At 40.1% G+C, this 16,510-nt stretch overlaps 1 protein-coding gene across 12 annotated transcripts in view; it reads right to left on the bottom strand.

Annotated features, from left to right (window-relative positions):
• SAP130 (Sin3A associated protein 130) overlaps positions 1–16,510 on the bottom strand; it is a 78,406-nt gene that overhangs the window by 45,050 nt on the left and 16,846 nt on the right. For all 12 annotated transcript variants that reach the window (XM_034654325.1, XM_034654321.1, XM_034654326.1 and 9 more), the window contains 5 exons: positions 10,784–10,931; positions 10,526–10,616; positions 10,222–10,326; positions 6,370–6,511; positions 3,129–3,250 (listed from right to left, as the gene is read on the bottom strand). In XM_034654325.1, the coding sequence (XP_034510216.1) occupies positions 3,129–3,250; positions 6,370–6,511; positions 10,222–10,326; positions 10,526–10,616; positions 10,784–10,931 (608 nt within the window). The remainder of the gene's footprint in view (positions 1–3,128; positions 3,251–6,369; positions 6,512–10,221; positions 10,327–10,525; positions 10,617–10,783; positions 10,932–16,510) is intronic.

Raw genomic sequence — 16,510 nt, 5'->3', positions numbered from 1 at the left:
AAGCTATTAGTTTCTTCCTGAGAAGTGAATGAACCCTTGTTTCTGTTCAGTAACAGTTGTGGGCACTTGCTTGAACATGCAGTCTCTCACTATGCCAAGCCTTTCAAGATCCAATCTCATTCCATGTGCCGCATCCTCACTCACACTGCACTCCTGCCAAAACCAAACCACTCTGTTCTGAGCACATATTCTGTGCTAATACTTTACTCACACACAGCAAAGTGCTTTCCCCCAATCCCACCCCGTGGCTCTGTCCTCTGCATTCTAAGAGGCTTTCCAAATGTCACTTCCTTTAGGAAATCACTCCTGACCTCCACCCCTACCCTCTCAAGTAGAAATAACCTCTCCTAGCTCAGATGCAGGCTGGCTTTGTTCAAGCCTCTTTAATTGGAACTTGGCACTTTCTCTCTAGTAAGAGCTCCTCATGTCTTAATGCCTATGAGGCTCTAAGCTTGTTCAAAGTGAACTGTTTAAGAGTCAACTTTACAAATAGAGCCTAACATAGGACTTTACATACAGTAACAAGGTTTCAATAAATATCTGTAAAATTAATAAATGCATGAATGAAGGCACCTGGGTGGCTCAGTCGGTTAAGCATTTGCTTTGGGCTCAAGTCATGATCCCAGAGTACTGGGATCAAGCCCCTCATTGTGTGTTGGACTCCCTCTCAGCAAGGAGGTCTGCTTCTCCCTCTCCCTCTGCCCTTCCCCCTGCTCATGCGCTTTCTCAAATAAATAAATAAAATTAAAAAAAAAATAAATGCATGAATAAATAAATGAATGAAGTGGAAAACATCTCTGAAACAAGTGAAACTTCAGGAACAATTTGAGAGGGATCAATTACTTGCAAAATATAAAAATTATGCATATACATTCATAATTACATGTTTGTATCTAATACCTAATGAACCAACAAGATTCCATCTTTATAAGTAACCAGAGGCCATGAACAATTGTTCTAATCTATCATAAACTATGTATTACAGAAATCTCATATTTGTCCCATTATATACAAATTTTCCTGTCCTCTTCCTGATTTGAAAACACCTGCTTTAAAATCATTTAAAAGGAGCCACCTGAAAACAGGACACTGTAAGGTGTTCAATAAATCATTCCTTCTGCTGTGTCCATCCATGCAAAGATCCACATGTCTGAGAAATAACACATTACCATCTGTCATCTGCACCAACGATGACAGTACTGGTATTGGAAGAAATAAATTGCTGTTGACTGGACTATTCGTTTTTCTGTGTTCCTATCCATCAGGACTACCATAGTGGTGAAAGAAGACACTTGGAAAAATAATAATGTAGAGAAACAAATGGTTGGCAGAATCCCCAATACTTCTGACAGTGCTCTTACAATGGATTTTTACAAATAAATGTTCATATAAAACGATAGCGTCTGCATAGATTGTTCTAGCTCAGGAGAGCCTCTGCAGGTCCTTTTCAGTTGGATAGCATTGAGAGAAATACACATTGGTCACGAGTTACCTACCCCAGAAAGGCAACATGACTGCATTGTTACAGAAGTATCAACTGGCTGAGCTAGATGAAGGAACCTGAAGGAAGTGCTGTTACTGATAGACTTAAGAATTTTCAGCAATTAAGGTAACACACACACACGAATTTTACTTAATTGTCAACATGGTTCTACCATACTTTTTGTGTCATACTTTTGACCATAATCAATTAAACGTGGTTTTATCTTTATAGGATTGTTAATAAAGAACAGTTTTAAGTTTCCTTTAAAAAGATGTTATTACTTTGATGTACAGCAAAACATGACAGAAAACTCAGAACAATTCATCAGCTACTTCCCCACATTAAAATAAACCCTGGGGAGGGGCAGCTGGTTAAGCATTTGACTCTTGATTCTGGCTCAGGTCATAATCTCGGGGTCATGAGATCAAACCCTGTGTCTGGCTCCACGCTCAGCGTGGAGTCTGCTTGAGACTCTCTCCCTCTTCCTCTGCCCCCACCCCTTGCGCACTCTCTCTCAAATAAATAAACAAATCTTAAAAAAAAATTAATAACTAAACCTTGGGAAAGTTTTATGGAAAACAATAAAAAAACCCAATGTAGTGACTGAGGAACCTGTTTCCAAAGCTATTTAAATACCTTAGAACTTGGAAGTTTTAGACCAACACTGTCCAATGGAAATTTAAGTCATACATGCAATTGTAAATTTTCCAGTTGCCACATTAATAAGGTAAAAAGCAGGCCAAATTAATTTTAATGATATACTTTGTTTAACCCGATATATCCCAAATATTAAAATTTCAAAATATAATCATTATAAAAATAATTTAGTAAGATACTTTACATTCTCTTTTCCATAATATGTTATTTTCAAAATTCAGGGAATGGTTTACCAAATAAAACACATTTCAAATCAGATATTGAGTTCAGTTTTTATCAGATAAGTTTTTATCAGAAATATTTTACTTGTATTTTGGTTCATATCACTAAGTTGTTCCAAACATATTAAAAATTTCTCTAATTTTAATTAAGTAAAACAAAACAAAACAAAAACCAGTTTTTCATTTGCGCCACCCCCCTTCAAGAGCTCAATGGCTCCATGGAGCCCTGGCTGCAGTCCTGTCTCACACAGAAGGGCAACACCCACAATCTGGACAATCTGGCTCTCCTATGCCAAAAGTGAGCCGAGAGTCTCATAGGAAAAGAACACACAAACCTTGAGGATTAAGTATTGTTTTTTCTGGACTGGCAAAAAGAACACTACTTACAAGTCAGGATGGTGAGTGTTGAGCATAACTGGACTAACACTAAAAACACATCAGATATCCAGAAAACAACAGAAGCCCCATAAAAGTATGGCTTTTATCATTTTAACCGTACTGCCATTTTAAGGTATAATAAATTGTTAACAAAGTTATCCACAGGGTGGGATAAAATCATATAAATACACTAACAAGTAGCAACCTTTTTACAGACCACAGAGGTGTGACCTAAAAAACCTTAAAGCTTCAGATTTTAGCCTTATCTGAACCTGAACACGGAAGGTGGAATAATTAAATCCATACTACAAATACTCACTGATCAATTTTCATCTCATTGCTTGCAAAAACTGGAATGTTAAAAGTCCCCTTAACAGCAGGGCTCATACCTGGATACTGTCGGATGGTGGACACGGAGCTGGTGATAGGGGTGTACGTGTGCGCAGCCAGTGGGTATGCAGAAGGTGGGTATGTTGGCAAGAAGTATTGGAACTGAACGGGAACAGACGGTCTATAGATGGAAGATAGATAATATGAGCCAAAATGGGCCTATTTTCTTCTTTACTTTCAAATGATCCTATCCCCCAGATCCTCTTCATACCCTTATATGCCATACCAACATTTCCCCAATTGTGTCCCAAATAAACTGTTAGATCAAAGGACACACATCCAGAGAGAGTAGTATTCTTAAAAATAAATGGGTACTATAAATACATCAATAAACATAAAAATATACACACCAACAATTACCAAAACCAACGCAGAAAAACTTAGTAATCAAGGTTTTCTCTGCTCAATTCCACTCTAAGTTTACACTGGCAAATCTTATCAAATACAAGTAAAACAGATAATCCCAAACTTACACAAACTGATTCAGAAACCAGAAAAAGAAGAAACAAGATCAAACTTAACATAGCCCTGATAAGAAAACTGGATAGGGAGGATAGGAGAAAAGATTATAAACAAATCTCATTCTCTACATCAACACAAAATTTCTAAATAAAACAGAATTAAGTACTGTATAAAACAAAATATATCATGATCAAATAAGGTTTACCACAGGAAGATAAGAATGATTCAATATCAAAATTTCTATGAATGTTTTAATTCTTTAAAAAATTAAGAGAACAATCATTTGAAATATCACAAAAGATATACAAAAATATTTAACAGAAACATAACAATATGTTAGCTATACTAGAATTTAAAAAAAAATATTACTTCCCCCTCCAAATTTTGTTAGCATTCAATACTTATTCATGATATAAATATCTGAAAAATTGGAATGAAAAAAAACTTCGTTCCTTAATCTGAAACTAGCATCTACCAAAATCTATTCTGAAATTTCCCAAGAATTCCCATTTAGGTCAGGAATAAGGTAAGACTGTTCACTATCTCTGCTGTATTCAACATCACATTGGAAGCTCCAGGTAACAAGAGAAACACAGGTATGAAAAATGGAAACGAAAAAATCCCTCATCCTTCAAAAAAATCGTCATTATTTGTAGAAAAAATGAATACCTAGATGGGAAATCCAAGAGAATCTACATACTTTCATGGCTAACAACAGGTGTGTTCAGCAAGGTGAACGGACACAAAGAGCAATATATTAAAACCTGTAAGCATTCCTACACACCATAATACTCAAACAAGAACATTTAAAAATGATCCAATTACGAAACTACTTCATTTGCACTGTACCAGGTTCTCATTGGGAGAGAAGAGATACATATATGGAATGGAAGAGGTAATGGGGTTGAATTAGAAGGCTCAGCATGTACTAAAGAGTTGTTTTTGTTTTAAGATTTATTTTTTTACAAAAGAGTGAGAGAGCGAGTGGGAGTAGGGACAAAGGGAGGGGAAGAGAATCTCAAGCAGGCTCCCCACCTGGCACGGAGTTCGATCAGCAGGGGCTCGATCCCATGACCCTGAGGATCATGACCTAAGCTGAAATCAAGAGTCGGACACTTAACCGACTGAGCCACCCAGGTGCCTCTAAAGAGTTTTTATGATGTCACATACTTCCTATTTCTGTCAGCTAAAACAGCCTTGAAGAAATGACAATCAAGTAACAATAAGCAGAACTAATGCCTAGATCCTGGTTTCTAAATGATGAAAACAAACCAGGGCTCCCTGGAGAAATGGTAGATTCCAGGGCTCAGGTAATATTCAGGAGAAACTTGGAGTATCTTGTTGCAGTGGGAAGTAAGGAAGGAGTAGAATGCATGGGACATGGAAAACCCACATGAACTGGTCTGAGAAGCTCCCAGAGATGATCTGAGCATCAAAACAGATGACAATAATGAGTTGAATAAACTAAATCCACGAGCCCATGTTCATTTAAAAAAATCAAATACACAACAAAATAAATGGGGATAGATAACATTTATTTACATAAGAATGCCAACTGATAAATGTGGAAGAAATGATAGAAAAAGTCATTTTTTTTTAAAGATTTTATTTACTTATTTGACAGAGATAGAGATAGCCAGCGAGAGAGGGAACACAAGCAGGGGAAGTGGGAGAGAAGCAGGCTCCCCGCAGAGGAGCCTGATGTGGGGCTTGATCCCAGAACGCCGGGATCACGCCCTGAGCCGAAGGCAGACGCCTAACGACTGAGCCACCCAGGCGCCCTGAAAAAGTCACTATTTTGCAACCAGCTACTGATTCGGCCAAGAATCCTCAACAGATGCTACTACCACTGAGTGAAAGTTTATTGAGGAACAGGGTATTTATAGTCTCCAAGTATTTTCACATGTATTTAGTGGCTTACAAAGGAGAAAAACTGGGTGGCTCAGTTGGTTAAGCATCTGCCTTTGGCTCGGGTCATGATTCCAGGGTCCTGGGATCGAGCTCCACATCGGGCTCCCTGCTCAGCAGGGAGTCTGCTCCTCTCTCCCACTCTGCCCATCCCCCCTGCTCATTCTCTCTCAAATAAATAAATAAAATCTTAAAAATTAAAAAAAAAGGAGAAAAATATACCTTTATAGAAAAATCTGGCAAACATCACCTTCACTAGGTAATTAGTGCTGACATGGCTAACAATGAGACACAGGGGTGGCAGGAGCTCTCTGATGTAGTAACAGCGAGAAGGATGCATCACCTAAGTGGTATTTGCTCCAAAAATGCATAACCTCAATCTAACTATGAGGAAACAATCCAACAAGCCTAATCTGAAGAGAATTCTACACAAACAACTGGCCTACCTATACTCTTCAAAAATGTCACTGTATGAAAGGGAATGAAAGGCTAAAGAATCATTTTGGGTAACCGCACTGTGGTTACTAGAAGGTCTCTGTTCTTTGGGGATGAAAATTAAAGTACTTAGGGATAAAGGGTCATGATGCTGCAGCCTATACTCTCAAACCAGCTCAAAATAAATCAAACACAGAAACACACCAAATGAAAAAGTAGGTACCGGTAGAACATCCATCAAAAGAAGAATGGCTAAATAAACATAGCACATTTTCATAAAATAAAAAAAAATTATACACTGTATTATTTTCAGGAGGAAATCTGAAAATAAGAGTAAGTAAAAATATACTATATTTCTCAGACATTCGATGTTACTGAAAAATCAAAACAATTAATGACACAATGGGTCAGTGTAACTGGCACATTCCCTCCTACCTATTGTCACTTCGGGTTTCCATGGCCACAGGATTTGGAGAGGCCCGATGACCTGAAATGGGAATCAGGCTACTCCTCTCTGCAGGGTAATCAGGCTGGATCCGAGGAGAAGTGTGTGTGATCTGCTGAGGCACCACCTTAGCTACAAATGCAAAATCCAATCATATTACCTCTCAGATGCTTTTACTGGCATGCTGAAACATTCTTGGCCAGCAACAATCTTAAGAATGCAAACAGTAATAAGAAGCCTGGATCTTCAGTTTTAATCAAAATAAAAAGAGAAAGATGAACACATGAATCTACTGAATTATTTCAAGCCAATAATCTACTGATACATTCATATTCACACACTGTTATTTGTCAAAGCAGGGTTCAACATCAATACTTCAACAAAAATATCAGCAATCAGGCCCTGACCTGACTTCCTGGAAACCTTTTTTAAAAGGAGAAAAAATTTTAACAACAACAACAACAGACAAAATTTTGAATACCAACATGGCAAAGACCTTAGCTTCTACTGCAGCTTCCACAGCTCATTAGTAATGAGTCAATCATTCTAATTTCCAAGTCTCAGTTTCCTCATCTATGGGAAGGCCTTCTTTAGATAATCACTTTATTTCTAAGATCCTCTGAATGTCTTGTGATTTTGCACGATACTTTACAGCAAAATCAAAATGACTATAGAGTTTTCAAATCTAATCTGAGGCTCAGTTTGCTCTCCTCTAGCATTGGCAATCAAGTTTTGTTTAGAAGGTACAGCTGAACTGGGACATACTTTAGTGTTCTTACAGACCTGTCTGTTAACTCCATGTGGGAAAATTTGGAAAGAAAAGCTGCAACCTACATTAGATATATACAAGGACAGCTACCAACTGTGTAAGACCCCAGTTACACCAATGACAGGCACATCAACACTGGAGACTAGGATGACGACACATTACCCAATGTGCAGCGCACTGAACATCAAAGGTAAGCAGCACAAGCCCACCATGATTCCCAGCTATTTCCTGAGGGAAGCAGCTCAAGAAGTTTCTGCAGGGAGATGGCTGGGATGCCCAATTCAACCACTGATAATGACTTGTACTGGCTAAGGCAGAGAGAAGCTGCCATGAAACATTTTCCATCAGTAGTAACCAGAGGGGGAAGTTGAGTGGGAAGCAACTAAGTCTTGTTTCTCCACTGTGCCCATAAAAGGTAGGAGAAAAGAATGCTCCCAACAGGAATGCAGCTGTCATTTGGCAAAGTGGCTAACTACTGGCTGGTAAACTATACACACGCCCATGAATTTTTATCTGTACCTTTTTTCCTAATTAAAAAAAGCCACAAACTTAAGGAAAAACATAATGCAAAAATCATAAGTTGAACATAATGCCACGTCCAAAGATGATCCTTGTTTTCTGAATGCTGTGATCATCTGATTCTGCTTTTTAGAATTTCGACACCACTGACTGTCCTATGTGGGCCAGAACATGGAGAAAATAAAGATGGTATTTTATTGGAAATAAGCATTCATTAAAGGCAAAAACTCTATGCTTATGATTAATCAGGCTTTTTTCCCCCAACTCAACACATTCCTATTGGTAAAAATGGTTGAATTCAATATTTAACCTCACCTGGAGAAACAAGTGTCACTTGGAGAAAGCTGCTTAGGTGATTTTAATATACCCACTAAACCCCCACTTGAAAATCAATGCTCTAGGGTTAGTATCAGGTTTCCTTTCTCAACTGAGGTACCTTTGCACAGGGACCCTACAGTGATGTAACAAAGAAATATTTGGCTTACTATAAAAGAAGAGAAAACCAGAGCATAAGCCTGATGGAACTTAGACCAAATCTATCACATTAAGTGGCAGATGTTAAATGTTTGGACACTTCTGTCAAATGATTTTCACAACTATAATTTAGCAAATGGTTAAAAATAAAAGATAAAACAGCTGGGAGATATGGAATACGATACTGTAACTTAAGACAGGTAAAAAGTTGATAGTTTTAGCCAAATGAATGCACGTACTTCTGTCTCCTGGTAGTCCAAGTTTACTTCCACAGTGTGATCTCTCAGCAAGATACCATGACATAAATAAGAACTCATCTCTAAATAATTCTTTACAGAGATGATTCAAGATGGAACCAGAGAGTCCCTAAAGGGTACACTGCCCTCCTTTACTCGTCTTATTTTCTTCATAGCTATAGATATGCTAGTGAGACTCTCGACTATAAAAATAGCAAGAACAAGCCTGACTCTGTTTTTACAGTGCTCAGGGTAACTGATGACACTGTTAGATACAGTCAGAAAATGGTGTGAAGTGACAGTTATGGAATAAGCAACAATCTCTTTCAATAAAAGTGCTAAAATCACGCACACACTCTCATCCTCCACCTCACTCTTTACAGGAGGGTTAACAACCTTCACTTCAGAGGGGTAAGAAAGGAGTACGCTCTCTCCGATGCCAAGCTGGTGTGAGCAGTGATGTGAGAAGAGCCAGCAACAGTGTTTTTATTGCTAAAAGCCTACTGTGGGGCTTAGTATCAATTTAAGGACAGACATGGCTGAGTCATCTAAGGGAGGAGGAAGGGCTTCCTGGGTCCGACCATCATTCCGGAAAAGTGTCCAAATTCGCGCAGAGGGAGGTGAAGCTGTCTTACGTGGGAAGGAAGGAACTACCGCAGTGCCGGACGTAGCAGGAGAAAAGCCATACTTCTATGTCTGGTCACCAGATTTCTGACAGGTAAGTATGTCAGTGTGTCACCTTACAAAAAGCACGCTTCTAGAAGTTTATGAAAAATATGGCAGCTGTCCTATGTCTCTGGGAGTAAACAGTAAGATGGCATGCTTATTGTCATAAAACCAAGGCAAAGCTAACACCAGAAACTAAACCTGAGGCTTGTGAATTAGAGAGAGCAGTACTCTGCCTCAGAAGCCAGAGTCTGCTTCGGAAGCTGTGACAGTGAGACATCAGCCCCTAGGACAGTGTCGGCAAACTGTGGGCATCCTGCCCAATGCCTGTTTCTGTACGGCCCATGAGCTGTATGTGGGTTCATACTTTGGAATGGCTGGGGGGAAAAATCAAAAGAACATTTCATGACATACGGAAATTATATGAAATCCAAATTTCTGTGTCCATAACAGTTCTACTGAAATGTAGCCACAGTCATTCATTTACATATCACCCACAGCTCAGCAGTTGTGACATGGACCTATGAGGCCTGCAAAGCCTAAAATATTTATTATCTGGCCCTACAGAGAAAGGTTGTCAATCCCTGCTCTGAATGACTGTCTGGCTACCCGAAACTTTTCAAAGATTTTTTAAATATTCAAAGCATATATTTAAAAGGGGAATAAACAAAGCCTAGAAGAAATTTTAGGATGTTCTTGAATTATCTTGGGGTGGCAGTCAGATGACAACCTAGAGTAATCAACCTGGGGGTTATCACCCTTCCCGCTGTGCATTGCCCAGAGAGTTTTCCTGAACAATCTATCAGCATACAAGTTCTCTTCATTCCAGGTCCTTGCTTCTTTCTTGCTTTTTCTGTGGATCTCACCTAACTATGTCAGTGAAGTTAACTTATTTCTTTAAAAGGCACACACAGGAGAAGTAAAATATGAGGAATGAGGAGTCAAAGTTGTGTTAAAATAACATCTACTTTCAGCTCTCAAAGATTATTGTCCTCTTTCCCCCCTATGGTCAATGTCAAATCTGTATGACAGATACACCAAAAACTGAATTCAGTGTTGCTCTGAAAATCAACAATAATTTTTTAAAAAACCCCAATACTAGTCCTCTATATGAAGACCTGGTCTGAGGGGCCGAAAAATCCCTTTTAAGCTGTATGTGAAAACTGCAGGACACTTACCAACTGGGATGTTTGAGGTGGTCACAGCGGTAGCATGGGATGAATGTGAGGGCATCGTCATGGTAACAATTGTACTCGTGGGAGCTTGTGTGTGTGACACAGATCCTGAAATTGGAGGAAAGAAGTCTTCAACAATGGCCTCTCTACACACACTACAGATTCTCAAATACCTGAGAAAAGCTCTTGGGAAAAGATAATTCTTCTAGTCTATTCTTTTCCTCTGACTGAAGCTGAGAAATGAAAAATTAACTTACCACTCATGCCTTACACTACCTTAGGAGGAAGGGCAGGGTTGCCAACTTACCAGCCGTGGTTGCTGAAGGAATGGTGTTGGTTGCCAAAATAGGTGCTACTGTTGCCGCAGCCACTGGTGTGCCAGTACTGAAGATAGTTTTCTGGGGGGGGGGGGATATCCCACAACACAGTTATAAACAAGAACATTTCCCCCTCAAACCAGTTTAAAAGCAATCACTGCCTTCAATATTGCTAGTTCTCAGCAAGTTCTGCACAAGCCTGGTTTTAACCCACAGCCTCCACAGATGGTTTCTACCTCTGGTTTTACCTGCGCCATGGTATGAAGCTGTTGTTTTGGCGTCCCTAACGCAGGATGAGATGGCAGTGTGATTCTTGTTGTTACATCCCGTGACTGGGCAGGACGCTGAATACTAATTGCTGCAGATGGTGGATGCTGGATAGACAAAGTTGGCCGACTGAAAAACATAGAAAAGACATTATTTCTCACTTGTCTCCAGACATGATGCAGGCAGTCAAGGCCATTTACTGTCTTACACTAGACCACCATCATACAGTTTTATTTTTTAGGTCTGTGACATCCACAGGTGAACCAACGAAGTAAATGGCCTGTCGAGTTTCTCTCCTATAAGTCCCATAAACCTCATTTCCAAAGGTATCAATATGCACCATGAACCGAATCAATTAATCCTTAGTCATTTTCAGCACTCTCAGTGTAGTTAACCAATATTCTTGGACAATCTTGAGTGAGCATTATTATAATCAATACATTTCACTCTGTGGACAAAGCTGGAGATACACACTAAGGTTTTCACATTATGAGGGAGGATTACAGACAACCCTGATTAACAGTAGCCCACCCCACTGCCCCCAAAACACTAACCTGCTCTCAATTTCCTATCATTCCTTACCGTATCATTCCTTCAAAAATTAGTTATGACTGTCTAATGATTGAAAGGGACAGCAACACAGAAACCATGTCAAATTAACTAGCAGCAAGCTACGGAAACTGCAACAGCGGCAAGAAAACTTGACATTATAACAAAGTTGGCATCTCAAGTCAGAGGGGAAGAATGGACTATTTAATAAATGATGCTGGGAAGACTACGTAGCCCTTTGAAAAAAATAAAATTGGATCCATGCTTCATGCATTAGTACACCAGGATAAATCAGAAGAGGGTCAAAGATTTTACAGCAAAATAAGAAGTACATGAAGACAGAAAAATTCTTTTATAACCTCAGAGTGGAAGAGAACTTTTTAACTACTAAAAGCTTTCAAAATCCAAAAGCTATAAAAGATTAAAAAATTTGACTCTGTGAACCAATAAGCAAACCTACACAGCAAAACACACAAACGCACTATAAGCATGGTCAAAAGACTCCTAAATGAAAGTGTAATCTTCTTAATATACTAGGAACTCCTTGCAGTCAATGAGAAAAATAACAGCCCAATAAAAAACAAGCAAAGGATATGCATATCCAGTTCAGTAAAAGGAGAATGCAAGTGGCTCTTTAACAAAGAAAAGATGCTCACTCCCACTCATAGGAAGAGAAATACAATTTAAAATACAGAGATATCACGTTCACCTATCAGATTGGCAAAACCCCCCAAAATGGACAGCATAACGTTGTTCAAGCTGCAAGGAAATAGGAACTCCTAAATATTCTAGAGGGAGTGTGAACTGGTACAAACGCTAAGGAAGGCAATTAGTAGGTATCGAGATTGTAACTGCATATACCTTCTGATTACTTTTGGGAATTTATCCCACAGGTATTCTTGCATACATGGATAATGACTGAAGTATAAGGTTATTCTCTGCAATATTATTTATGATAGTCAAGTACTAGAAACAACCTCAGACCCATTCACACGTACAATGGATCACTGTGCTGGTACTAAGAGAACAATGAGGCTGTACAAGTAAGGAAATGGGAACCTTTTAACACATGTTGGTATATTTATTTTATATATTTTTTTTAAGATTTTATTTATTTATTTGACAGAGATAGAGACAGCCAGCGAGAGAGGGAACACAAGCAGGGGGAGTGGGAGAGGAAGAAGCAGGCTCATAGCAGAGGAGCCTGATGTGGGGCTTGATCCCAGAACGCCGGGATCACGCCCTGAGCCGAAGGCAGATGCTTAACCGCTGTGCCACCCAGGCGCCCCAACATGTTGTTATATTTAAAAAAGTAAAGAGAATATATGAGTTAATTTTGGGTAAAAAGGATAAAAGTAAGAACTGCATTTGAATCTGACTATAATTAACACTGGAAGGACATCCAGTTAGTTATTATCAAGTAACTTAGAAAAGGTAAAAGGGAAGGAACACAGGATCCTGGTGGATGGGGGACAGAGGAGAGAGTGACCAACCCTCCTTCCTACACATCTTTTTATGCTTTCGTATTTTGAAACCACGCGAATACAAATTAAAAAAGAAGTGAATAAACTGGGCTGTAAGGGTAAAAACTTGATTGAGACTGCATGTGTCCCAACTAAACAATGGTTTCATCAAATAAGCATCCAGTCTTAAAATGCTTTAAAAACAGACATGACCGGGTATCAGTGAATGAAGTGTTCAAACTGAATGAAGGATGGTCTTTTCTCTGAAGAAAGATAGCCAGATGCCTTATCATTGCAGTTCAAAGGAAAGCTGAAAAACTGGCCATAGATAAAACTACAGAACTTGGTGGAACTCACTGAGAAAGCCTACTACTGGAGACTGGATCTTTATGCTTTCCAGGATGAGCCATTTCCCCAGGCCCATTCCCTATGTTCCCCCAAAATGTAAAGGACCCTGAAAGATTTCCCTTAAGTGACTCTCATGTTCTCAAGCCAGAAAAAACCTAGAAACATAAAAACCTGGATAATCCTAAAAAGTCCTAGGGTCATACATTTTAAGTCTTTCTATTATGCCTCTTCCACTAGTCATTTTTAAAAGGCTGGGAATGAGGAATGGATGTTTTCTGATAATTTAAATGTCCACTTTGAGATTTTGTTTAGGTTTCATTTTCTCTCTCCACGTGATAGAATCCAATTTTTATTATGAATAACACAGCCCAAAAGTTATATCCAGAAACACAAAGAAGAAAAACACAAGCTCTGTAGCTAGAAGTCACCGCTGGAGCCGCAGCACACTGGTAACATTATTGGACTAGATTAGCTGGTACACGACAGGCCAATTCATACCAGGATCCCCACTATTACATTGAGAGTTCAAGTACTTCTGTGGCTCCTAAAATTACTGAAGATGACCATTACACCAGTTGTCGTGGAGTTCAAATGCATGCTGCAGGGTCAGGTGTTTGGTACAATCCCTGCGGAATCACCCTGAGGATATTATTCTTTTTTTTTTTTTAAGATTTTTTTTTAATTTATGTGACAGAGAGACAGCCAGCAAGAGAGGGAACACAGCAGGGGAGTGGGAGAGGAAGAAGCAGGCTCCCAGTGGAGGAGCCCGATGTGGGACTCGATCCTGGAACGCCAGGATCACGCCCTGAGCTGAAGGCAGACGCTTAACAACTGTGCTACCCAGGAGCCCCTGAGGATATTATTCTTGATGCGGCAAGCGGAGACTCAGACCTTGCTCAAAGTAACAGGATTCTGAACACCACTAGTCCAGTCAATGAACAATAATTAGGACTTTTGTTTTGCAGCCTGGCTTCTTCCCTGTATGGCTTTCACACCTTCCTGAAAGGTGACTTTAGAATAACATGAGAAGAATAATATTTGCTGACACAGATCACCTGCATAAACTTGTCACTGCAACTATCAGGATGTTTCTGCAGCTTTATCAGATAAAAATCCATTTCGGAGGGGCGCCTGGGTGGCACAGCGGTTGAGCGTCTGCCTTCGGCTCAGGGCGTGATCCCGGCGTTCTGGGATCGAGCCCCCACATGAGGCTCCTCCGCTATGAGCCTGCTTCTTCCTCTCCCACTCCCCCTGCTTGTGTTCCCTCTCTCGCTGGCTGTCTCTATCTCTGACAAATAAATAAATAAAATCTTAAAAAAAAAAAAACTCATTATCACTATATAAACGTTCATAACTTTTGAATTTCTTCATACCATCTGAATATATACAGGTAACATAAAATTAAAATGAACAACACAGTCTGTTTTATGTTGGGCAGCTGTGTCTCTTTATACCTCAGGCAATATTTTCAATTACCAGGAAGTGTCCGCATTTTACTGAAGAGGAGACTATGGATCAGGAAAGTTGAGAAACTTGCCTAATGTCACACAGCTAGTGAATGACAGAACTAATGGTTAAATATAAGTCCTAGGTACACTTCTTTTTTTTTTTTTTTTTAAAGATTTTTTATTTATTTATTTGACAGAGATAGAGACAGCCAACGAGAGAGGGAACACAAGCAGGGGGAGTGGGAGAGGAAGAAGCAGGCTCATAGCGGAAGAGCCTGATGTGGGGCTCGATCCCATAACGCCGGGATCACGCCCTGAGCCGAAGGCAGACGCTTAACCGCTGTGCCACCCTGGCGCCCCCCTAGGTACACTTCTGCATTTAAAAGTTACTTTCTTCAGAGTTCTGTTCCAGGCCCTCTTCTTAACTCTACTGATTCCCCCTGGAGAGACTCAGATACCTCAAAGCTTTAACTGTAGCCCACAAGTTGATGACTTCCAAACCCATTATCTCTGGCACTGACATCTCTTCAATCACCTGCTGACAACTGCCACTTTATTGTTCCATGGATAAACTCAGTATCCCAAAAGTCAACATTCTTTCTAAAACTAACTTTCTTTCCCTTGTTTCCTTTTTATTTACTTGGTCAAACAAGGAGGAGACCAGGGAGGCATCTAGACTCTCTCTTCCTCACCACTCTGCCTTGTCTCCAGCTGGCATTTGAAAATTATGGATAGTCTCTAGTCTGATAGCTACATGCCTACTACCTCTTCTTCTGTTCTTCTGTTCAGTGAACCACTTCTTGTTTATATTGCCAAAGGCATCACATAACTAAACGCGTGAATCAAGAAAGACCTCCTGGCGAGACTCACATCCCACCGCCTCCCCCCAACTTTCACAGCCTTACCACAATATGGCTTGGGATCAGAAGGACAAACTTCATCATGTCTTCACCCAATTGTGTCATTTCTAGGAAGCATCACAGATCATTCCCTCATCAACCACACTTTATCCCTGTATGGCTCTATAGAGCTCTCCCTTTTCAGATATCCAACCCTTCCAGTGCAGCCTCTAGACTTACAGTCCATTTAGCCAAATCCCCTACATCCTCAATCTCTTCTCTGAATATATCCTTTACCTCTCTGCCCTAATTAATCTGGGTTCTCCCCTGAGAACACTGCTTCCCCCTCCAGCCCTCTCATCTGGGAGACATTTTTTTCTCTCATAAACCTCTTCCCCACATATGCCGTCTTCCTAAATAATCTTCACAACTCTTCCCTGGACTCCAAACTCATCTATTAATCAACCTCAACACCTCCACTTGGGTGCTCAGAAGTCAGCACATCCTTCCAAGGCCCAAAACTAGTCTGGAATTCCTCCCCGAAACCTACTCCTCCCATTGTTCCTCATCTCAAGTTACTGCAACTCCACATAGGCCAACTAGCAGGGCCAGGATCCTGACTCTTCTTGTTCTTTTATTGCCCCTATGTAATTCCTCTGAAATCCTTAACCAACTTCAAAACTCTATTCTGAATCTAATCACGTCTTTCCACCTCCAGCAATGATCTCTTCTGGATTCCTGCATACCTTTCTAAACCATCTCTCCATTTCCAACTTTGCCTCTCCACAGCAGCTAGGCTTCAGATCATGACACTGCTCTGCTCAAAACTCTGCTAAGGCTTCCCCTTGCACCCAAGCAAAGTCTAAACCTGTATAGGGCTTCCTAAGGCCCTAATCTGGAGACCCTGTTACCTCCTAAAATAATCTCTTGCCGCTCTCCTACCATTAGCCTCTTGCTTCTCCTTATCTATGGCAAACACACTGCTGTCTCAGGGACTTTACACTTATTGTTCCCACTGCTTAGAATGCTCTTATCCCACACAGCCACAGGGCTCACTTCAT

This window comes from Ailuropoda melanoleuca, chromosome 2 (assembly GCF_002007445.2).
Source record: "Ailuropoda melanoleuca isolate Jingjing chromosome 2, ASM200744v2, whole genome shotgun sequence".
NCBI classification, from domain to species: Eukaryota; Metazoa; Chordata; class Mammalia; order Carnivora; family Ursidae; genus Ailuropoda; species Ailuropoda melanoleuca.
Note: the sequence above shows the minus strand (reverse complement) of the source record. Positions and strands in the feature narration are given on the sequence as shown.